General features: G+C 37.0%; 2 protein-coding genes across 2 annotated transcripts in view; both read right to left on the bottom strand.

The window, feature by feature from the left end:
* LOC144472635 (uncharacterized) lies at nucleotides 1–13,808 on the bottom strand. The gene is made up of 4 exons (XM_078185897.1): nucleotides 13,763–13,808; nucleotides 12,050–12,127; nucleotides 3,473–3,670; nucleotides 1–2,527 (listed from the first exon to the last, which is right to left on the bottom strand). The coding sequence occupies exons 1-4, from the start codon at nucleotides 13,775–13,777 to the stop codon at nucleotides 32–34; spliced, it is 2,787 nt and encodes a 928-aa protein (XP_078042023.1). The 5' UTR covers nucleotides 13,778–13,808; the 3' UTR covers nucleotides 1–31.
* An 8,286-nt stretch (nucleotides 13,809–22,094) lies between these two features.
* LOC144471989 (uncharacterized) overlaps nucleotides 22,095–25,226 on the bottom strand; it is an 8,706-nt gene continuing 5,574 nt past the window's right edge. Inside the window, exon 5 of the mRNA XM_078184617.1 lies at nucleotides 22,095–22,271. Within this exon, the coding sequence (XP_078040743.1) occupies nucleotides 22,095–22,271 (177 nt within the window). The remainder of the gene's footprint in view (nucleotides 22,272–25,226) is intronic.

Genomic DNA, 25,226 nt, shown 5'->3' with positions numbered 1-25,226 from the left:
TTCGTCAGAATTTTCTGAATATTTTCTCAATCTATTCCACTTTGGTGGCAGTTTGTTCATCGTATTGGACAGACGGCACCATGGGTGGCTTAAAACCGTACTCCATCTTGGACTGCCTGAAGTTACCAGTATTTCCAATCATTCCATCCTGCCTAGTTCTCCTCATGGTTGTTTGAATATCCGAAACGTACTGTATAGATTTGGATTGGATACCAATGGGCACCTTCCTTGGGACAGGGCCCACGTATTCGTCATGAATTTTATCCTTCTCCACTCTTCCATAAGACACTGCATTGCCACCATTATTTCCATGCGAGTATGAATGGGAATATTGAGATCCATACGATCCGAATTTTTTCGGTAGCGAATGTACTATCGGTTGCCTGTTCAAAGGCCGATTCAGGGCATAACCAAGACCGTATAGTTGCGTAGAATTATTGTTATAATAACTCTGGTCCTCGTTGACATTTCCATAGGAGGGGCCTGGTACAGTTTGGAAACTTTGCTGTCTGATCACCTGCTGGTAGTTTCCATCGTTTTGAACGTTGTAGATCGGGATTGCCACGGATTTCACGAATTTTGGAGCTTCTATAGGGTATGGCCTCGCGATATGCACCACTGGCTTTTCTATGACTTTTTCCACTGGAACTGGCACCGGTATAGGCTTCTCTACTACCTTCTCCACCGGAATTGGAACCGGTTGCGGCACCCTGAAGTGAATTGGGAATGGAATGAGCACCCTCTGGATCGCGATCGGCACCTTCTTCTCAATCACTTTCTCCACGTGCACCGGGTATGGAATTCGAATCTGCTTTTCCACTATTCTGTCCACCGGTACATGCACGGGGAAAGGTTGCGGTATTGTTATTTGTTTTTCAATCACTTTCTCCACGGGATATGGTTGAGGCGCGGTCATCACCAGTCTCAGTTGTGCATCCGTTTGTGGATCACTGGCAGGTTTATTTAACAGTATATGAGACAGCTCTTGAGTGCCTTGAACCTCCCTGCTTCCCAGGTTCACCAGATTTGGTAGCAGTTCCACCACCCTGGAAGGCTGCTGCGCGACAGTTACCTTGTTCTCCAACTGTTCCTTGGTTCCGAAAGTAGTTTGGCCACTGCTAGCAGAGTACACGATGTCATTCTCGTTTGCATTATATTCATAACGACTTCGTTCCTGACTATTGCTAGGGACTATTTCGTCGGTGATTTCGTTGCTCTTGTAGACGTTGACCTGGCTAGGCCTCCTGTCCTTGAATTGACCCTTCTGGAACTTTCTGTAGTCATTCTGTTTGGCCAGAGGTTGCTCGTTGTTTGGAACGTACTCCATGGGGTAATGGATCTCGTGCACCGGTGCCGTGTGATAAATCTCCACCGACTTCTGTATCTCCACTGAATGCGTGGGAGCATTTGGCGCTGATACTTCAGAGATTTGTTCTTGTTGAGATAATTGATCGCTTTGACGATTAGTATTGCCTCCATCCGCAGAGTCGTTTTGAATAGCACTCTCTGAACTAGGGTTGACAAACTGCGCGGAGGGAGCCTCATCCTGGATATAATCTTTAGTCGCTGTGTCAGGATGATTGACTGAATGCAGCTCTTGGCCAGCGTTCATTAGAGCGACACCGACCTGCAGAGGATTCAGGATAACTGAAGATGCTGTCAGATACCCTGTTTCCGATACTTTTGATTTCGTTCTTTCTGCAGTTGTTTTGGATACCTCGTTGTTTCCTAGATAATCGACCGTGCTGGAGGAATATTTCTTTTGACGGGGCAAGTCTGGCACAACAATGGGACCAGAAAATTTTCCCAGGGACACTGTCCCAGTCGAGGAGCTACTTTCTTTGTTATACAGCTCCAAATTGTGCTTCTTCAGCTTTTGTTCCCTGTTCGCTGTCTGCAATCCTTCTTCGCCTGACCAAGGTAGGCTTGTCGTTTTGCTACTTTGATAGTAATCGCTCTTAACATGGTCTTCCTCGATATCCTTCTGCTTCTGAATTTTCTGAGACTCGGAAGGTGTGACCAACGAGAATAGTACTTGGTTGTCCGTAGAAGTAACGAAATTATTCTCTGAAATATTTAGTTTCTTGGATCCTACGGGCCTAGAGTACTTTCTGCTGTGTTTTCTGTACTCTTCAGGGGTGGATGCATTGTCAGCAGGCTGCCTAAATTTCGGTCGACCGAAGTTATTACTCCTCTGCCTCCATACGGGCGAACGAACTCTCTGTCCGAACTCTCCGGCTGTCTCTATATCGATTTGCTCCTCAGGAACTGAATACCCTAAGTCATTGAAGCTGTTCTCATGTGTAGGAGGGTAGATAGTCGACTCTTGAAGTATAATTTCTTGCGATCGCAGGTATTCCACCGTGACTGTATCGTTGGGGACATTCTGACTGGTTCTTGCTGGTCTTGGAACAGGGTCCGATTCGTTTGGATTGTTCTCTTGCGTTCGTCGTTCATCGCCGGGGACGAGGTACGGTTGCACCACTTGTTTCGAGTGTCGTTGCTGGCTATCGACCTGGGTATCATTCTGAAATTAAATAGGGAAATTAGGTATTCACTCAACTAGACTGCTCTATCATCGCGCCAACTAAACGTATAATGCACAGTTCCACTCTTTTCCTGCGTTACAAGTTTTCATCTTGAGAAATAATAATCAAGAATATTGCTTAAGAAGCTGTCACATTTACGTAAGCAAATTTCTAATCAAGGCGTGACTACACGGAAGCTACTCTGAGCGCCTTAATCTTGCTGGAACTATCAGGCGAGGTTTGGGAAGAGATTGAATTCGGAATTTCGAGCCAATTAGGGTACTACTTATTTAAGGAACTGCATCTGGCAAACGGTTTGCGCAAACATGAACGTCAACCAATTCGACTAGTCTAATAATCCGTTAGTAAAGGCGAGGAGGTGTCTCCTTTTATGTTTGATCGGGTGAAAGCGTCTTCGAGGGGTCTTCGTCGATGCGAAATATGTGGTATTCACGTTACATCGAATACTGACGCAACGAATTGCGCATTCCTGTGAAACATTAACTGCCGACCTACCTCGTCGGGAATTGTGAGATTATTTAAAATTGTTTTTAAATAAAATGATTAAATTAAGTGGTCTTTCCAAATCTATGATTTTCCTTGACACTTTTCAAATTAAACTTTGGGAATTCTGAAGACTGTTTCGAAGATTCATTTGAATCACAAAAATGTCACTACACCAGGAACAGAAAACAGGTTTCCGTTGGACATTAATTGCTTTACATTGTAAGATTCCACAATTTTCTCAGCTTCCTGGCTCCCGAACTCCCCTTGCGAGTGCAGCACAAAGTGATTATCCAGCGTTTATTGCGTCGAAAGTGAATTGCTTTCCAGCAATCAGGAAGGGAAAGCACGGAAATCGCTGTTACACAGTTTTAAAAGTGACCAATTCGTCGTGGAACCAACGCATTATCGAAATTGTCACTCTCAGTTCTGATACCAACCGCCCTATAATCGTTATCATTCACTGGAATGAACTTGACTGTTGCTATCTTTCCTTCCTCGAGGTTGTTCTTCATAGAGGTATTCTGGGGCACATCGTTATTGTTTAGGCTGACCGTGTATTGGCTGTCTACTTCTTTCTTTGTCTCCTCCTTCGCTTGGCTGACTATGGTTTTCTCAAATCGTTGTTCTGAAATTATCTGTAACGAAAGAAACGGTGAATAGTGAAAGTCTATTCTATCATATAGAATTTACTATATGAATTATAATTATTTCTTGCAGAAAATTCAGTTTAACAGTATTTGTACTTCATTTGCAATAAGCTTATCATATTTTTAATTTTTCTTTTAATCATTATTCAAAACACCATCGGTAGGAATCTATTGTATATCTTCTCAAATGATGCATTCTAAATTTTGAAGACATGTACAGATTGATTTATCATAATAATTATTTGTAAGAAAACCTTAATAGAATTAGATTTCGAATCATTTGGGAGTACAGATCATCTAAGGTCTGTACCTTAAAATTCCGTACATGAAGTCTATAAACTACTATTAAAAATAGGTGAACTCATATGAAATGCTCCACTTCTTTATCAGGACATATACAATAGCTTAGCTGATTTGGTTTACTTAGAATTAGGCTGAGTATGATGGATAAATTCAATATAAACTGTCTGTATCTTGTAAACAATATTTCATCTCAAAGAGATAGAAAATAAAGATTACAGATCCCTGCTACATGTATCCTGCACAAACAATTTCATCTAACAGTTTCTATTTGAATCTGTTATTAGAACTCATTTGAATCACTAATCTACTCGGTGCAAATAAAATAAAATTGTGCAATACTAACAACCTGACTGACTTAATCTATCACGCCTGACACTTTTAGCATTAGAAATTTCCAGCTAGAAGCATGTTCCAGACATTTCTCATTCGAAGAAAACTCGACCGATCTCAACGTTTCAATCTATCACCATCAAACCCTACCAAACCGATGCTTAAACATCCCCATCGAAAATTCTCCGCTTGGAAGACATTATAGGTTTGTCGGTGCCTCGATTTGCACGCTGAAAACATGAATTTGCTGCAATTTAGAAGAAAACGAACGAGAATGATATCGACCGATCAGAAACAAGAGTAGCCTGGCCCAGAAATGCCGCCTGCGGTGCTGGCAACCGGTCGGCCGCGAAGCGGAGAGAAAAGTCGTGCGTTCTATCCTGCCCGTCCGGCGATTTTTGTTAAAGTGGAGTAGCGGCAGGAGGCTGAAAATAACCGGTGAGCCGAGATGAGAGAAAGGTGGACTTTACGGTACCACCGGCGGTCTCCCTTTCTCCCGCGACGTTCGAGCGAGAAGAAAGGAGAAACGGGAAAAGATGCGCGCCGCATTCTTGCAAGCGACGCGCAAAAGAAAAACCAGTGAGAGTCGTGCGCATGAGCTCAAAGTCACGCTAAAACCGTTGGGACCGGCCGCTGGGCCCACAGCTTCCTCCGTTCGCTGATAACAGTCTCCTCGGCCGCTCACAACAGAGTCCCCGATCTGTTTCTAACGGAGCGCACCCCTTCTTCGAGCCTCTCAGATCCTTTCCAGCGATTAAAAATCTGCTTCGCGCAGTTTCTTAGCTTCGGAGACACTCTATCGTTGTTTTAGTCACCTAAATGGCACGCAGGCTTGTTCGTTTCATCGCCCTAATAAATTTTCCTTTATGCTGATTTTTGGAAAAGTATCCATAATCGTCGTGTTCACCTGTTTCCGGGAGCTCATATTTCGTACTTTAAGGGTTTCTTGGTCATTAATCGTACAAGATACACATCTGTTTCTTGTCCGAGAATTTTTCTTATAGACTCCTCTGAAAATAATGATAAATTATAATAGTTCCATAACATTGCGAATGTTTGAGGATGTTCATATGATTTATGAATCGAGTGACGCAAGTGGAGGAAGCATCGACATTTGCGTTACCGGTAGAAATTCAAGGTGCTAAGAAACTGTGTAAACCGGGATCAAGTTTTTTGTTTGCAATAAAAATTTCCGCTAATAAAAATCCGCGAATACTTTCTCCGTACACTTTCGGATGAAAGCCGCTCCCAGAGTTGACCCACCTGCTCGAAAAAGTTTCGTAAAAATGATCTCGCTCTCTTCCTTTCTCTTTCTACAAAAGTGAACCACTCGTGTTTACGTTTCATCTGCTTTTTCTTTCACGTTCCGAAAATCTCTCTAGTCGCGCGAAAAGGTGAACCTCCTCCGATTTTTTCCCCATTGTATCGTAAAACAGTGAAAGTTCTTTGTCCGAAAGAATTCGCCTGCAGCGAATGAATCGTGTTATATGCGTTACTGCATAACAGTGGCGTATCTCTTGCGATCTTACAAAATGATCGCGATGTTGGCTCAGGAGCCCAGGAGTTTCTTTTATCGGTACAAAAACTTGGAAGTAAAAATATCCCTCGGCTGTTGTTGTTATCGTTGAATGTACATTGTTCGTAAAAGAAATGCAGAACGGGCAAAGATATTTAAGACTCGTTTCGGTAAACTGGCCTTTTGGGGAGTGAAACAGCAAGAGCTCCCAGAATTCATTGGCAAGTTTCACCGGTTGCGGAGATCAGGTTTCCGATCATTTCTGTGACTGAACTCTGCGACTAAAATGGCAGAATCCGTTGAGAAATACGGGGTGCCTCGTGACTGGCATTAGAACCGGCGACAATATAATCGATCTCAAAAAAAAAACATGCGAACGTTCGGGATCGCAAGATGATTTTCTTTTCTCGAGCAAGAAGAAAATTACCCGATTGTTTGAAAAATATTTACACCCGTTCATCGTGTTTTACAACCGTCATTGCGAAAATAGGGCAGGCAAAGAGGAAAGCTAAGTGTATATACACGGAAAAATGTCGACAGTTATTTCTCCGCAACCGGTGATTAAAGAAGATTCTGCATTTTCTGCCAACTGGAACCGATACGACTCCTAGTTAAGAGTTCTATTTATGTACTACAAGCCGGTGGCTAGTAACGGTCCTAGAGAACCCTAATTACAGGAGATTGCATTTCACATTGAAGCTGCACAGCAGCTGCAAGTGACCTATAGAAATTACATTTGAAGAGAAAGTCGAATTATTTCGGAATATGCATACCCCTAATATCAATACGTACGTCGACCGAGGATGCTAACCGTTATGTAACGATCTGCATTACAGTTCTTTAAATCCCCACTGGTCCGTTAATACTACAATGACAAATTATTGAACTTCATTTTCTGGATAGAGAAGTCTAGGACACTTAATTAACTTTCTCATAGGTAATGTTTCAATAACGCCATGAATTCGGCCCACATAGTATCATAAATCTACTCCTATGATCGGAACAGTTCCAAACATTCTCCATAGATGTCAGGAGAGCGCGGGGAACCCCCTTTCACCCTATCGCGAATCTAAGAAAGCAGTTAATTAAATTTGATTGGCACCTAATTAAAAATGCTCAATGGGAAAAGCTTTTTTCCATGGCTCGAGAATCGTGAAAGACACTTTCAGATGATTGATGAATGAGACTTTTTATTTAGAGACGATTAAAGATGACAAGCAGTAACATGGAAAATGATAGGTCTGGTAAATGAATGTTAACAAATTTTGTTACAAGCTTGTGAGAGACAGAGGGAGGGAGAGAGAGAGAGAGAGAGAGAGAGAGTTTTCGTCGAATGGAAACGTCAGATCGGCCTTCAACCCAACCTTCATCCGCAAGTTTTAGGTGAAAGTCGACCTTAACCTTCGCATGCAGCCTAGGTCATTTCACTGCCGCTCATTCTCTTCCGACAAGCCCGTCTTGCAACAAAGTCCGCCTTGCACTTTCCCCTCGTGCTTCTACTCGGAACCGTTTGCTCGGGCTAGTTTGTCATTAAACTGTTTATGAAATGGTTGAGTGTATTCGCCAGCGACTGCCGATTCATCATTCTGCGCGCTACTTGTGCGTTCTCCGTTTTGCAGTACTGAGTTGAACATTGTACTATTTCACACTGCAGAATATTACAGGTTTTCAAATGAATCTTCAATCAAGGACCATTTCTCATTCTTATCAGAATATTTAACTATAATGCGTTCATAGAGTTTCTGCTGCAGCAGCTTTGGCTTACTATAAATTGGGATCGGTATAATTAAAGCTGGATAAAATAGTATTTTAAATGGCAAATAGTAAACAAATATTTTATTTTAGATCAAGCATGTATTTTTGAAGATAATATATTTCATTTGTTCGTAGGTATGTGCTTTTAAAGATCAAATATTTTATTCGTTGTAACACATTATTGAGATAATATTTCAAATAGGAAAATTTGGAAAATATTTGTACCATAGTTTGAAAGATATGATTCGTTTCATCTATTATGAATAAATAAAGTAACTTAATTTTACTAATGTATAGTGAACAATTTATTTTGGTAATCTAAACCGAACGAAGTACTTTTATTAAGTATACACTTCGTTACATGCCCATATTTGTTTTTTAAAAAGACAGTAAATTTTACTTGGAAACATAATTTCTTATGTTATCTCGTTTCTCGTTACGTTAATCATCTTTGCAATTTATTTTTAACTTTCTATCTGATGTTTCACGTTATTATAATTAAAATAATTTTATATTATGTCTTAGATTATCAAAATGAAACATTTATTTTCATGATTTAACTTTAGGTACCAAAATAAACTATTTTATTTTACGTTTTAAATGATCAAAATGAAATGTTTATTTCATGTTTCATTTCAAACTTTGCGTTCTACTTGAAGTACCATTTTATTTGAACTGCGAAAAACGTATTATTTTAATAATATAATTGTATTATTTGTACTTGAAATATTATTTCTACAAATTACCCAACTCTTGGTACAATATATAACTTTCCATATACGGTATAGCAATATTTCAGCTATTGGATGCTAATTTATGTACAATCTATCTGGATCTTCTAAATAGTAGTTTATGTGAGAGAGCTAGACAATGAAGCTCCCAGACTTTTGCTACTGAATTATGTGCCCCACTATCTGCTTTAATCTATCACCCTTGATACTTTCAGCATAAGAGATTTCCCTCCAGATCACATTTCTTTGGAAGCATAATATTAACCTTTTGATGTTATCATTTTGTTATCAGTAAGCTTGCTCGAACAATTTTATCCACAATTTCTGACGGTCTTCCTTAACACTATACTCCAAAATGTTTGCTCCCTCTTATGTCAGAATTTACTGCAACGTTATATAAGTCAAGCATATTCCCATATGGAATTTTGCAATCCAATCAGAATAGATGAGAAACATTACAATCACCCTTGTATAGTTGCTATGCAATTATGGTATTATTCATGGATGTAATGTAAATCAGTGATATAAATAACCACTTTAGTGCAAAAGTAATTATCTGTCAGTAAGTAACTTTGTCTCAACATAGAAACACAGGTGGTTAATCTGTCACTGATACTTTGACACATATTTCCTTAAAGAATCTTTTAACCCTTACCCATCATTTTTATTATTATTACCACTATCTTACCATACCTTTCTTTAAATTTTTAAGTAAAGTCGTACTAATCACATAATCGAACAATACAAAAGTATACAAAATTTATTATCGCTCTTACGTGAACAACAGGCAGACGGCGTCGAGTGTTAAACGGACAAGGCGGATTTCGAGCTCTGGGTCCGGGAAGACCCAGGCGCGGTACGACGGGAGTTAAACGACGCAATACGAAATCCATCCGCCCGAAGCTCTTTTAGTACTTTATCTATGCGCTCGACGGATTTTGATGGAAATGTGACATCGTCGGGCAGAGAATCTAGTTAGAAACTGCATGGCAGATGGGATCTCGGCGGGTGTTGGTCGCGCCTATACACGAAGTGGCACTTGAACGACGCCCGCAAGTAGATCGAGGTTAAAGATTTCTATGCCCGAAGGTTAAGGATGTCTCTCGCCGGTGTCTATCGAACCGGGGGTTATGCGTGAAAGGTTCTCCCGTTTTACGTAAGGCGAACGAAACTTGTTCTGCATTACTTATTTCGTTCGTCCTCTGTCGAAAGTAACTTCCGCTCTCGGCCAAACGCCCAAACACGGCAGAGTTCCGCGAATAGACAATGTGCGCTAAGTTAGAATACAATGGGATTTGGACATTATATCGGAAAAGTTTGACGATGACAATGGATGATGCTGTAGGAAGATTTAAAACGTTTGCCTGTCTGTTTTTCTGAAGAAAAATGTAATTTGTAGAACTTAATGTAACCAACGCGTGGGTAAGAGGCTTTGAAACTTCTTGTGTTTGATTTCTGAAGTGTTATTGTACGTACATCTCTATGTTGTTGTATACGCGTTGTTGATGATCCGGCTCGAAGGACCAAAATTATGTATACGCGTTTGTTGACGATCCGGCTCGAAGGACCAAATTATGTATACACGTTGTTGATGATCCAGCTCGAAGGACCAAAAATGTTGTATACGCGGTTTGGTCGATGATCCGGCTTGTAAGACCAGATTTGTTTGTACACGTTTGGTACAGTGCCGTAGTGATGCAGACGCTTGGTTGTTCTATTTACACGTTATTTACAACACTGTACAAGTATAATATACACGATTTCTGAATATGTTTGGACGCGTTATGTTTGACTGTTACGTTTGATCGTAGTATGAATACGTGATGTATGAATGTTCGATTTGATCTTAGTTTGAATGCGTTATGTTTGAATGATTACTGTGTTCTTCGTATGAATGCGTTATGTATGAATGTTTGCTGTGATCTGTCTTTCGTTCGTCGTGTTCTGTCTGTTGTCACCTCGGTTTTGCATTGATTGGTGGAGGGTAGTTTTGGTGCAGGAAATGAAGTGTTTTTAATTAGAGGTGGGTGTGTCGCAGGAAACTTGGAATGAGGAGTGGGAAATTTCGTAGAAAGTTCTGGTTTGCGTCGTCTTCTTTGTTACAGTAAAATTGATGAATGTTTGTCCGTGCAACGGTACTGTAGGTCTGTTGCACGCGTTAGGTCGTTCGTTAGGAGTTTTTACCTATTGTCGGTCGATTCGCATGTTTATGGCTTAATGACTAAAGGGATGGCTAAGCACTTTCGACCTTCAGTGTTGCCGTCGCAACAGTTGTCTTTTTAGTACTTATAAATTCATTTTATTTAACATTTAGTATACACGCTGTCTCAAAAGTTACTCAAAGTCGGGAAACGAGGAGTTCTTGAGCTTATTTTTTAGTTGTTTTGAAACCTCTTTTTCCTCAGCGCAAATGCAATTCGCGATTTTGTTTTCGAGTTATTAACAAAAAACACTCATTAGTTAGTATTTTACGTTAATAACTTGATAGAAAAGCAGTTGATTGTATTTGCGCTAAGGAAACAGTTATTTCAAATTTAGCAACTCCTCATTTTCCGATTTTGAGTAACTTTTGACACACCCAGTAGATCAGCTTCATAATGTGAATCCTGATGGCGATTAAAATAAGAAGGCAAAGTTTATGAAATTTAAGAGAACGATATTATTTAATAAAAATACCTCGAACATATTAACGCATTTACCCTGACATATTTAAATTCGTTTTGAGAACCAGGTTTCGCAAATTGAATTTTGGCGCCAAGATTAACAGGCTCGCCATTCCACGAACAAAAACGGCATTGAAATTTGAATTGAATTCTCTATACAGCAATAATGTTTGGACATTTGTCTTTCCATGGAGATTAGGATTTCTAAAAATAGCTAATTGGAGATGTTAGAGGACGATTGGAAACGTCAAAATTAAATTGTAGGTCTATCATTCCGTAAGTTTCTAGCAATAAATTCTGCTAAGAGATTGTAACCGATGATCGAGGAACTGTAAGCTGTATTCCTTCATCAACCCTGAGAGCTGTTATTTGCCATTTTATCTAACAGTGTCAACGAACCAACATAGAGACGTGCCATAAATAAATTTCTTTTCCTACTGGCGCGTAATCATTTCCTTACGGCGAGTCATCCTTGAGTAATGGCCCGAGAGTGCCAATGGTGGCTACCGCTTCCTCAAAACGCTTTCTTCGTTTCCGACAGACGATGTAAATATTTTGAAAAAGTTTCGCGAAGAATGAGTAAGTAATATTCGAGAAACAAAAATCATTGTAAAAATCATTGCGAAACGTTGAACATTTTCAAAAATATCTGAGAGAGAAAAAACTCGTCTGTATCGTGGAAGAAATTGTTGAGAAGGCGTCATAACCTACATCCGGCGAAGAAAATACTGAAAAATGCAACAGTTGCTATGCAAATGATATTCGAAAGTGCATCATTAACGGCTTAAGGAAAACATGCAGCTTCACAGCATGAAACTTGCGTTGAGGGGAATTTTAAAACAACTTTTCAAGAAAAAAAAACGTTTCATACACGAAATATTGTAGAAAATTAGAAAATTTGATTAGCACACGTGCGCGAATCGCGCGGAATGAAGCTGTCGGCAGCCTCGGTTATGTAAATGGCTGATCTTAATGGCCGATTGGACCGGGTGCTGGGAAAATGAAACCCCTGAGAAAATTTACAAATCGCGCAGGTATTGAGCCTGGCATAGAAGTTTTCTACATTTACCTTTTCGTTGCTCCAGTTTCCACGGGAATCGGACTCCAATGTCGCTGTCACGGTTGCTATCCACACAACTGTAGCCACCTGCACACAAAAAAATGGCGGTTTAGAATAAAAAGAAATTGCAGATTGCGCGGTCAGAAAGTAATTTACTTTTACTCCACAAGGATCGGAGAAAATTATTCTCTTAATTTTTCTTTGGTATTGTCTTCAGTTTTTAGAAATTAATTTCATGAAAAATGTAAGAAATTACTTGGAAAGTAAATAATACATTTTTGTTTTGCAATCTTTTGTTTGCAATTAATAAGGAACCAGAGAAAACTATTCATTATCGTCTTCAATTTACGGAAATTGATTTCATTAAAAGCAAAAACTAAATAATTGAAAAATATATAATAATTAATAAATGATAAGTTTTCATTTCTTCAGATTTTTTCCATTTCAACAATGAATTATTTTCTTCGATTTTGAAAGAATAAAGAGAATAGTGTTTCTGCATTTATGAATTTCTGAAGACTTTACGTTCGATTTTGAGTAACAGGTGCATAACTCCATGCATTGTATCACATTAACATTGATTCGCGGCTTCCCGGTGTTAAGGAAGCACTCGACCGATTATAATAACTGTATATGTGATTAACAGTTGGCTCGTTGCATCGCAATGTTCAATTAAACTTGATGTTCTGGTAGAGAATGCTGTCGAGGGCATCGTGTATTCCTTTCTCATTGTCAGCGGGGAATTGTGTTCGAACAATACAAGAAACATTTTGTTCGAAATGATAATATATTAGATATCCATGCAAATACAGATGAAAATCTAAATATAATCACCTACATCTTCGTCGAGGCTGATTTAAATGTCCATAATTGTAGATGCACTATTTATTCATGCAAATGCAAGCGGACATAATATGCAAATATAAATACGTAACTATATAAATGCAGATGCAATTACGATTGTAGTATTTTGTACCCTAATTGCAATTTCTAATTTATTCCTAGAAATATTAATGTAATAAAAATAATAATATTACTGGTATAATAGAGTACAAATAGTACAGTGTTTTGTATTATAGTTGTAATGTGGTATAATTGTTTTCAACATCCTGAGAAAGTTGATATAAACTACCAACTACAAAGAGAATTGGAAAGAAATATAAATATTAAGAACATTCTTCATTTTCACGAAACCATTAACCACGTAAGAAATAAAGATACGATGCGTCATATTAAGTCAAGTATTGCACTTTGCATAAATTCACAATGCCCCATAAACATGCTTACATAATGCTACAATCTCATGGTGGCCTTAATAATATTTTTCCGGAAGATTTCCCAGTATTTGCGCAGGTGCAACAGCGTAATTCTCCTTGAACGAAAAAATTAAACTTCACATGTTCAAATTAAAACACTCGATTAAACAAATCCAAAGAAAGAATCGATTGGAACGCGATTTATTTGTACTCTCTATCAATTTGTTAAACACGACATGCCACTGATTTAAGGTTTTCTCTTTTGATTACAGTTAGCCTGCATCGACAACAAGAGGAAGCGTAAACAACCGGATCAGCTGAAAAGTCGAACTTTGATTTGTTTGAACTTCTGATAAATAATTTCGTCCCGATTGAATACAATGTTTTCCATATTTAATTTCTGTCGTATCAACGAAACCGAACGATGCGAATAAAGTAAAGAGAGAAGTAGATTCGGGGAACTCACCAGATGAAGTTTCATGATTAACAATTCGGTGAACAGTAGTTCCTGCCCTCCCTAGTCCAGGATGTAACTCCTCTGTTCTGTTGTGCAGTTGCCAATCCTCTGGAACGTCGATGCACGCACTCCGGAAAGAAACAGTGTACTACTTCGTCCCGGCGCGATACACTTGACTTAACTGGTAGCTCCAGTTATCCCCACGCATCAAAGGAGTCCGAAGAGAGCTACGATCGCCTTTAAAAGATCCCTCGGACAGCATCCGATCCGATCCGAGCCGCGATCCACGATCCACAACCCGCGCGGGTCCCCCTTTTGCTGGATCTCGTTGCTGAAGAAAGCGCGGGACACCGGATCCGTTTGGACAAATTCCAACGGAACGAAGCGACGCTCGGGCAACATTAATCAGCATTTACAGAACGAGAACACGTCGCTAGAATGTTACAGACATTTTTCTTTTCTATTTATTAACACTTTAACGATCGTTTCATCGATAGCGAACATTTTTATATTCTCATGACATTAGCGTTAAACAACATTTACTTGATTTATTTCATTTATTTTATTTTCGATTTATTTAATTTATTTCAGAAATTATTTAAGAAATAATATTAATAATACGTGAATTTGTAGTAGTAAAATTTAACACTTTTACATCAATAATAGAAAGCAGATTATTGATTAGTTTATAAAAAGCTGATTTATAGGTTTGATCAAATGTTAAGCTGTTAGAATGTTCATTGGGATTTATTTAGCTTTATAAGTAAAAGGTTGCGAATATTAATGCAACTAAATACATATTTTACAACGTTGAAGGAAAGAATGAACTTTGGTGTTAGATTTCTTTATAGCAATACGTGTAGAGGTAGTCGAAAAGTTAACTTAGATAGAGATTTAATTAATTTTATTCCAGTTAATTACATGAAATTATTCATTCCATGTATTGATTTAACATGTTAATTTTATTTATCAGTGAAATAAATCTGGTATGGTGTAAATTCTGTTAATGAACAAGTTAAAGCTCTTTTAGTGTAACAATTTCATTTGCGAATACATTAAATCTCTCCCAATATATCAATTTTATTCATGAATAAGTTAAATCTCGTGTAGTATAACAATTTTATTCATAAACAAGTTACATTCTTTCTAGCGCAACAATATCAGTTATGAATAAATTAAATCTTTCTTATTGTAACTATTTTATTTGCGAGTAAATTAAATCTCTTTTCGTATAATAATTCTATTCATGAATAAATGAAATACCTGTATAATAATTTTAGTATAGTATATCAATTTAGTATATCAATTTTATTCATGAATAAATTCAATCTCTTTTAGTATAACAATTTTATTGACCTATTCAAACGAATATTAGACGAATGTACTTATTAAAATAATACATAGAAGTAAAATACTGCTTCATTAACGATTAACTTTCACTGACTGTCACAAAAAATTCGTTTTATCACGTGCCTATTCATATAGTATTTATTTAATTTGTTTTTTTTTCGGGGGGGGGGGGGGGGGTGTTGTAAAGGATTCGATGCGCGTTTTTCTGCCGATATTTCCTATAAGGAAGAAACTTATGGAGAATTGCATGACCGAGGATGATCGAATGGTCGAGAAAGTGACACTTGGCGGGACGGACGCGTTCTCAATGATTCTATGATTTTCCTTTCTTCTCGCGTCTGCTATTATTGCAATTAATAGCCCGGTACTCGGCCATGGCAATCGTAGAGAGGCATTCACGGTATCAAAGAAAGGGGAAACGAACTTCACCGTCCCGTTGTCTCGTATTAATTATAGAAAGACATACGTAATTCATGAGGGGAGAGAATGCGCGGCGATTATACCGCGTTATTTAATACTGTCAACAATACAATCATATAAATGTTCTCACAGTAAAAATTCCAGGAAATTGTACATCGGCGATTGAATTGTTGAAACTTTTTAAGGAAGTGTTCTACTCTGTTGTTTCCTAAGAATTAATTTTATTAATATATACGTATTTGTCTTTTTGATCCAGGTTTCTCAATTTTTCGACATGATACTGAATTATTAACATTTTAAAAAATTATCAGATCTCAAAGTGTATTTAACCAGTTATAATCTGAGTTAAGTAATATTTAAAAATTGTCACGAGAAGAGATTTTAAAACTATTGTGAAATAAGCCTGAAAAATACGCCATTTTTCTTCAACTTCCTAACCTAGATTGTTCAATTTTTCGACATGGTGTCGAATTTTCTTTTCGACAAACATTAATATCTTAAAATGGATTCTTTAAACTATAATTTGTGCATTACAAAGTTTTAATATTCCACACAGGAAATCATTTTAAAATTGATCCGATATCAGTGTTCACATAAATTGTTATTTTTTTCTCCAGGCTACCGACCTAGATCTTTCAATTTATTCGAATTTTCTTCGCGGTTTAAATTACCACATCGCAAAGTACACTTTTCTAGCTTCAATTTGAGGTCAACATAGCTTAAAAATTCTCACAAGAAGACAGTTAAAAATTCTTTCGAACTTTGCCTTTAAAGAGGGGGTGGCATTGTCTCTCGACTTTTCGACCCAGATTTTTCAATTTTTCGACACGATGTGGAGTTTTCTTTTCCACTAAAAATTATCACATTTCAAAGCAAATCTTCTCAGCTATAATTTACGATCAAAAGTATTAAAAAATTCCTACAGGAAGACATTTCGTAATTGATCAAATTTCCGTTTAAGAATTGTGTTATTCTTCTTCGTTCCAGCGAATGGTCTAACGCATTAAGTAATGAAAAAGCCTCGCAATGACAAATAAAAATATAACGAATCTATGTTTTACGACTCGCCTACTTTCTCGCAAAAGATTAAAAAAAAAAAACAACTGAAAAACTGAGAAACGTGGTCTCTTAAAAATCGAAACTCTTAGAAAACTGCAGCCAACGCAACGAGCTGTAGACGAGCGATTTATGCATGTACGGATACCAATCGAATGCAAATTCTCCGGTGAGTTTATAGTCGAATAGTTAATAAACAGTCCCGCCCAGGCCATTCGGCGGTTGCTCCTTACTTTCATCTGCCTTTCACTGCTTCGCATCGCGATCTCGTGCGTGTCCTTTTTCTTCACCGATACGGCGGACGAATTGCACGCCTGGGATCATCGTCGCCGTTGTTCAATGAAACGCGTTTTCGTGGAACACTTTTACTCGCCGCGCACGAACCGAGCCGAGAAACGTTCGCTGCGAGAGTTTCATTGCGGAGGAGACGGTTTTATCGCGCGGCGATCTGAAAAATCGGACGGCGCATAGAGGATGCAACTGGATTACTGAATCGAAATGCACTTTGTTGCGCAATAAACACAGTTATAACTGGCCGTATAAACGCAATAACGTTGATCGGATGCGCATACGGATGAACTCCAATTTGCGGTGTATTTCGTTCGCTGCTGTATATAATTCGTGCACTTAGACGTTAATTAAAATCCGTTAATTCGGCTGGGGTCCCGTCGAAAGCCACTTCGTAGATAAAATCGTGTATGTACATATTTGTCATTTGTACGAGATTTATTATCTTATCATTTATTATTATCATCCTTATTGTTGTCGTTATTGTTGTTATTATTACTCGTATTCTTCTTGTCCCAATATCATTTATTATTTTGTTATCTGCATTTCTATTTTCAGTGTACACAGAAGTGGTGAAACTTCTGTTAAGCGATGTAGTTGCGCTTCCTCGTTAATCTTCTGCTTCTATTTCGTTGTCAACGGAGAATCCTGTTTCGTTATCTCCTACTGTTCATTAATCGCGGCAGTATTAATCGCAGCATCGGGGCGCAACGGTTCGTTTGACAAGAAACAAGATCAAAACAGCGCTCTTTTGCAAACGAAACGCGGTCAACGGGAATTTTTTTGTCCGGCCATGCCCACCGCGCTCAGCAGCTTTCTAAAGTGCGCTCGCCTGCATTATATTATATTTCATTGTTACGTTCGTAATTGATTGTTTGCCAAGTCGAACGAATACGTGAATAATCTGCGGAATCGTTGCCTTCTCACTTTCGTTATCTACGATCATGAGTTGAATAGAATTGATTGCACGTGAGGTTTCAGCTTCGTGCATCGTTTAAAATAATCGGAGTTGGAGTAGATCGAATTTAGTTGACCGATATAATTTAGCCTGAACCACTCATAGGTGCGTACATTGTTATTAACCGTTTCAATAAATACATTTGGTACTGAAATATACAGTTTATAAAATTACAGTTTATAAATTGTTATCCTGTCAATTGCGGTTCATTTTTGCGGTTTGATTCGTAAGATTAAATAGAATGTCTGGCGCGAATTATCTCGCCCTTAAAATCTAAAAATGGCGCCATTCCACGTAGTGGTGCAACGCAGAAGAATCTAACCAATTAATTTTATCTGTTAATGGTAAAGTCGTTGCGGATGGTAAAATAGTATTAATCGGCTTTAATATCTTTTTGTTTGATGATGTTAAAAGATATCTGCTTGTAGCAGATAATAGATTCTTAATCACAAAATGTAATATAAATATGGTATACAGAATACTTGATTCTTACTAAAATACTTAAGATTGTAAAATGTCGGTAAGAATGCGTGCGATACGAAAATGGTAATGGAGCATTTGAAGCTCTAATTTTGGATAAAAGAAATTAATTCTTTGAATATTAAGTCCACTCCTACATTTCGTCCGTGACTATATTAATGGATTTCAATGTTAATGAATTTTCAATGTAAATGAATTTTCAGTGTAATGAATTTCATCTGTAAAATAGTTTATAATAAATGTTCGAAGCGTCAACATAAACGTAAAATTTATCATTTATTTATTGATGTAATAATTTCAGTGTAAAATATGTACGTTAAAATTATTAAAAATTAAATATACTTTAAGTGTGAATATTTATATACAAATAAATTAATCTCCTTACATGAACGCTTACTCCACAGACTTAACAATGTTATTTGTTCTTTATTTTATTCAACGAATCTTAAGTTTATGATATTGATTAATTATACATTAACTGTGATAATATTAATGAATTTTGCAACATATTGCAAACATTAATTCTCTATTTATTGTTTCTAAGCAATGCGCTTCTTTCATAGATTAGGAAGGAGAAACAATTATTTCAAATAGGATAATTATTTATATAATATACACTCTGCCATCTAACGGAAGATATTGGAAATGAATGGTAGAATAGTTTGAGCGTCTCGCCGCTATGTAAAATGGAGCTGCTTTCACATTATCAGCAGCATATCATTTTTATAATTCATATAATATATTTAATTAGAATTACAAGTTAAAAACAGAGTTGGAATAATAGTAAAAAATTTGTCAAAAATCATTGAAATATCTTAAAGTATTCGTCATTATTTTCTCCCTTTATTTTTTGCAATTAATAAAAATTGTTTTTAAGTTTTATTTTGAAAATTATGCTAAATTATTTTCACCATTTATTATATAAAAATGACATGAAACTATTTGAAACATTTATCTTGAAAATTATGTACAACAAATTTCTTCCATTTAGTTTGGAATTGGCTGATGAAAATTTGTCCTATAAAATTTTACTTGGCCAAACCGTAGAAAGATTGGACACGTTTGTTTCATTAGAAGGCTGGTAGTGTCGACAGGCAGCACGGGAACAGCGCAAGCTGCAACCGTCGTATAATTATCGTTACGTCGAATAATTATTTTAATGAGCTGAAGTGTAGCAAATTAGTTTCAAACACGTTTGGAGGACACCGGCGCCTCTGTTACTACCCTTTTCCGTTCACGTGCCCTCAATAACGAAATTTTCCCGAGGTTTATAGATACCGTGTACTTGCTGCAGAATAAAAGGCTAATTAATTACCATGAGTTAATTCAAATCTCAGATACGAAGGAAATTATTTTCCTAACACTCGCATGAAAGGATTCCTTTTCGAACAGCAGTTAAATATATTAAATGTATTACAAACACTTGTTTTCAAATTTATTTATTAACAGAATTTCTCAAAAATATAATGATTATCGAAAGATAGAAATAATTGTTAAAAGTACATTCAAGTAATATGGAGTTCGACTGAATTCGATTGATTAATACTTAATGTTTAATAAATAAAGACAATTATTTTAAATATAAATTTAACCGCATGATTTGAGAATTTAAAAAATGAATTTTTCAATTGTAGTGATAGAATTAAGGTATAGAATTGTACAGATTTAAGTTGTAGAATTAAATAATAATAAAAAATTGACCACAATATTAAAGGGAATATTAAGGTTATTATCAATATAAATAAAACTAAGGAATATCTTATTTTATAATTTGATTAGATATCTTAAATGTTGCAACTTAATCACATCACATTGTTACATATATTTTTATCATATGTACTGTCGAAACAAGTGCGACATTATTACAGATATAAATAAGTAACAATGAAAACTAAAAGATTCTTTATTAAACAATTTAACCAAGCATCTAAGACGTTGCAAATTAATCTGCTATACAGCCGACGCGTCGCGACGTGCTAATTCAACCAATTGGTAAGAAACGCGTCAGAAAATCGTTCCCGGATAAACAACTCCAAGAAGATTAAGTCTCGAAAAAAATGTCGCATGAATTGTCGCGATCAAGCGCGGTAAATTCAAAGCAGCTGGCGATAAGAATCGAATTCGAATTGCCGGCGGAGAGCAGTTTACATATTTGGTGGTGTGATTAATGAAACCGTGCACAGTGAAAATAAATGCCTAAAGCTTACGGAAATTCGATGGTTCCGGCGGCTGATTAGGTGAACGGCGTTGCGGGGCGCCGCTTTGGAACTTTCGTCCGACGTAATGGCGGTTAATATTGCTATCGATCCGAATTGGAAATGGCGAAATTCGAGATATCCGAGATCGCCGTCGAACATTTGCATAAATTCGTTATTAAAATGAAAATACTCCGGGGCGTCGTCATGAAGGTACAAAGGATATTTCAGCCGCCCAAAAGAATAAACTATCGAGCTACAGTTTCCATTGCAATTGTTCGATCGAACTACGGACGTTTCTGCGAAATTAAAGCTGTATTAATCGTCAGAGTTCCATGCAAAAATGTTTAAACATGCAACGTTTCGAGCGAACTTCGCCGAAATGGCTCGAGTAAAAAAGATGGTATTCGCGTTGGAAGTTTTAAGAGTTTTGAATATTATTATTGGAAAAATACCGTGATCGAATTGTGATTTATTGTTGAGAATAATTCTTTGTTCTAAAAACAAAGAAGTCGAAATTTCAAGGTGACACTGCGTTTCTATTTCGAGAGACTCGTGAAAACAGGCGTTGTTTACGGGACAGGGAAATATGAAATTGCATCAAACCAACGCAGTTTCTATCGCGTGCCCGTAAAACAGTGTCTCGGGAGACCGCTTGAAGTATTCGATTTTCCTCATCATTGTACCTGAAAAGAATATGCTTCAACAGTAAACGCGAGTTGTCCTTTCAGGATCCTTGTCACAGAGAGCGAGCGGATCACGAGGAACAGTAACAGAAACAGGTTCGTTAACAGAACGATCTTCCATTTATTCGGTAAAAATGTCAGATTACGGAAGCAAGAGAAGTCGTCTTTTTTAAGTTAAAAAGCAAACCGGTCGTCAAAACGCGCAGGGTCTTTCTCTAATCACATTGTTCTTCCAGTTTCGTTAACGAACCCGATCCGAGAGGAAACTTTCATTTATTAACGGTGTTTAATTCGATACTGGAATCACCGAGCCAATCAGAATGACAGAATTTTTGTTTACGTTTTTTAATTTCGATTTATTCATTCGTGAATTCATAACTCTTTAATAACGATATTTATTTTAGATTTATTCACGCGTGAATTCATGAATTTTTCATAACGATATTTATTTTAGATTTATTCGTGCCTGATTTCGCGAACCTTTTACAAACTTATTATTATTAACCGTTCAAACGTGTTTATTTTCATATTTATTTATTATGAAAATTTTTAGGGTATTACAGTCTCAAATATTCTTGCTTGAAACTGTTTACGAGTACGGTATTTTTAATCTGGTTTATTTTAATTTTAATTTTTGTTTATTTACTTTACATTGTACTAGTGGTTCGAAATTGTACTTTGTTAAATTTATTTGTTACCAAATGCTCTTGTTTGAAATTAAATTTTCAAACCTGTTTACCTTGGAATTTATTCCGCATAACCACAGTATTATACTTTACACAAGGCAACACTAATCGGCCGATTGGTTTTAGCGTTAACGAAGGACAACACGGTAAAGACTTAGCGCCATGCTTTCTTCGCTGTTGATCTTGGTTATCTGAACTTTGACGTGTCCTATTCATTATTCTTTACGCCGCCAACACGCGGTTCCGGCTTCTTAAGTCGGCGGTTGCGTTTCCGGCGTCGACGTCCACGGTTACCATGTCGTGTGATCGATTTTCATTCAGCTGCAGTTGGTCAGGGGCTTCGGCAATTAATTCGCTGAATCTGGTCGCTACTTGCTTCCATTTCAGCAGGTCAGCTGGCTGGAATGGTAGACGATCGATCAATCCCGGGGAAAATCTATGTAATTCGGACCACGATCTGCTCTCCTACAATTCGAGAACCGACTTTACACGCCCGTTAAATCGAAAACGTTTCTACAACTCGGCACAAATATTATCCTCCCGGTCGGATGTTCATCAGCGCGAATCCGGACTGATCAATTTCGGCGGCGATAAATAAAAATAGGATCTGCCTGACCTACATCCGCTCATTAAGTTGCCCCACAGGGCAACGCTCTGGGGTAGATGACGTCAGCGAAAGAAACAGATCTGTTTCGAACAGTTTCGGTATGAAATTCCCAGATTTCTCTTCGAGTTTCGCCATTCGGTGACCTTTCCATTCGGCTCTCTAACAGCAAGAGAAAATTCAAGTAGGAAATTCATTAAGAAATTTATTACTTGGTAATGCACGTTTATGTATTTTATGTAGAAATAAATAACAATCTTAATAAGTTTTAGAATGCACAATGTTCCACAGATGTTACTGTATTTTTTAATTGTTCGTACCAAGTTTAGTAGAAAAATCAGGAGAAACAAACCAGATGTACCAAGAAATTCACTAGACGAAATTATTCAATATATTCAGACTTATATATTTTATGTATAAATTGTCATCAATATTTACTCAGCTGAAAATCTTTGATAGAAGATTTTTGTAGAAACTTCAATAGGAAAATTACTAGAAACTCACTAAGTAAGTTACTAGTAAAATTTATTATACATACGTATAACTTATTTATACATGATGTGTATTTTCCACTAATGTCAATATATTTTAACATCGTAATAATATTGATGGGATAAGTATTTTTATTTCATATCGATATCTTAAATTAGTAGTTGTATGTAAGAAGACATTTGTGCACGTTTTTGGAACATTCCAGCTGAATATTTATACATTATACAAGAGACTCAACTAATTGGATAAGCATCGATAGAAAAGATATAGTAATGTATTTGGAACCTTGTGTAGCATCTAGCCTGGGGTGATTAATGGTTTCAGGTTGGTTACCTCGCTAGCAGACGACAAAAATAAGAGATTCCATTAACACTTAACCTGAATCGACCAACCAGGGCTCTCGAGTTAAAAGAACAAATCATCGCAAAAAAGGTGCTTGCCTTTAAGAGAGCTTTCTTACTCAGTTAAATTGAAATGGCCTCTAGAAAGCTCCTATAACATATTGAAGAATCTTGTGTGGTATTCTAGATCGGAATGGTTAATGAAATTATACCTAACCTAAATTAACTGACTATGGTTCTAGAAATAACGAATAAATTATTTATAGAAGAAAATATTATACTAGAGAACTATATGTATAAAATATAAGATTTGTATATCTTACAAGAAGAAAAAGATCACTAGAACCCTGGTAGAATAATTCTAATCCTAATCTAAACTCATTCACTACAGTTTTAGAAATAACGAAGAAATTATTTATAGAAGGAGGTTATATATTAGGGATTATATACAATCTAAAGTTTGTATATCTTACTAGAAGAGAAAACTTACTAGAATCTTGGTAGAATAATCATGGTAAATATTACTGAACGCTACAGGTGTACCAAAATTAAAATATTAAAGCCCTAGGAGAAGCAGCACATGATTAAAGAATAACACAATCTGAAAATTTAGTTCAACCCCATCTAGCAGAAAGATAATTTCAAAGCAACGCGTAGCGTCTGTGATCTTATTACTGGGTTTTACGTCATCTGCCAATTAAGTGAGTCAAAATTTAAATGTTAAAATCCTTAGGATGGCCATTGTAATGTAATAGAATTAGGAAACAGCTCGAAAGGAGAATTTAATTCAATTTTAGTTCACCCTAAGGTGGACTAATTCAGGAACGATATTTCATTTCTGTACTCATATTTTTGGAGTCATGCACCGTTTTCTAGACAGTCGTAGCACATTTCAAATATTAAATCCCTAGGGGAATTATTGTATCACAGAATTAAACGAATCCGCAAGTGCAGAATTTATACTAAAAGGAAGATAATATAAAGCAACCTTTAACCTCTACGGTTATACTTCTGAAACTCTATCTCATTCGCTGGTCAGTGGTACCGTATTCTAAATGTTAAATCCTTAGGCAGACCATTATATCCTGGAATTAGAGAATTTCACAAGTACAGAATTTATACTAAAAGGAAGATAATTTAAAACAATCTTTAATCTTTAGGGTTACATATCCGGGATTCCAGATTGTTTGTACTAGTGGGAGGATATCATACCTCAAATTATTATATCACCGAATTAGATAAAGTAATTTAAACCAATCTAATCCTCGTGATTATCTGTAGAGGCTAATAGTCTCGGGTTCTAAAACCTTGGGTATTCAAATTTAAGGTGCTCTAAACACTCAAATCTTGTCTACCGATGCGTCGGCTCTATGATCTCGGGAGTTAAACCTTACGGGATTATTCTAGTTTAAGCTTCCAAAAATCGCCATTTTTAAATTACATTTTTTGGAAATATATGGTTTCTTGGAGTTTCACAAAATAGGGACTCAAAGTTTGGGATGCCACGATCTAGGGCCCCCACATCTGAAATGTTACCTAATCTGGGATATCAGCATTTAGGGTTCCAAAATCTATGTTACTATGATTTAGTGTCCTGAAATCTACGTTACTGTGATTTAGCGTTCCAAAATCTATGTTACCGTAATTTAGTGTTCCAAAAGTCTCTGTTATTATGATCTAATGTCCCAAAATCTGTAACACTGTGATCTAGAACACCAAAACTTGTGGTTCTAAATTCTGAGGTACTGAAACCCATGGTTGCAAACAGCACGGCGCGAAAAGGATCTATTCGCGCGAAGGATCAGTCCGGGATCGAAGAGTGACAAATAGGAGAGATGGTCGGGGAAATTTTGGGTTGTCAAAGGTAGACAGTCGAAGAGAGAGAGAGAGAGAGAGAGAGAGAGAGAGAGAGAGAGA

The sequence above is a fragment of the Augochlora pura genome, chromosome 7, assembly GCF_028453695.1.
Source record: "Augochlora pura isolate Apur16 chromosome 7, APUR_v2.2.1, whole genome shotgun sequence".
Lineage (NCBI taxonomy): Eukaryota > Metazoa > Arthropoda > Insecta > Hymenoptera > Halictidae > Augochlora > Augochlora pura.
This window is presented reverse-complemented; position numbering and strand designations above follow the sequence as displayed.

What these genes read in the sequence shown, in the direction of transcription:
- LOC144472635 (XM_078185897.1), bottom strand. An exon ending in GAAACTGGAGCAACGAAAAG is followed by an intron (nt 3,671 to 12,049) that starts GTAAATGTAGAA and finishes CTTTCGTTACAG; the next exon opens with ATAATTTCAGAACAACGATT. An exon ending in ATGATAACGATTATAGGGCG is followed by an intron (nt 2,528 to 3,472) that starts GTTGGTATCAGA and finishes ATTTAATTTCAG; the next exon opens with AATGATACCCAGGTCGATAG.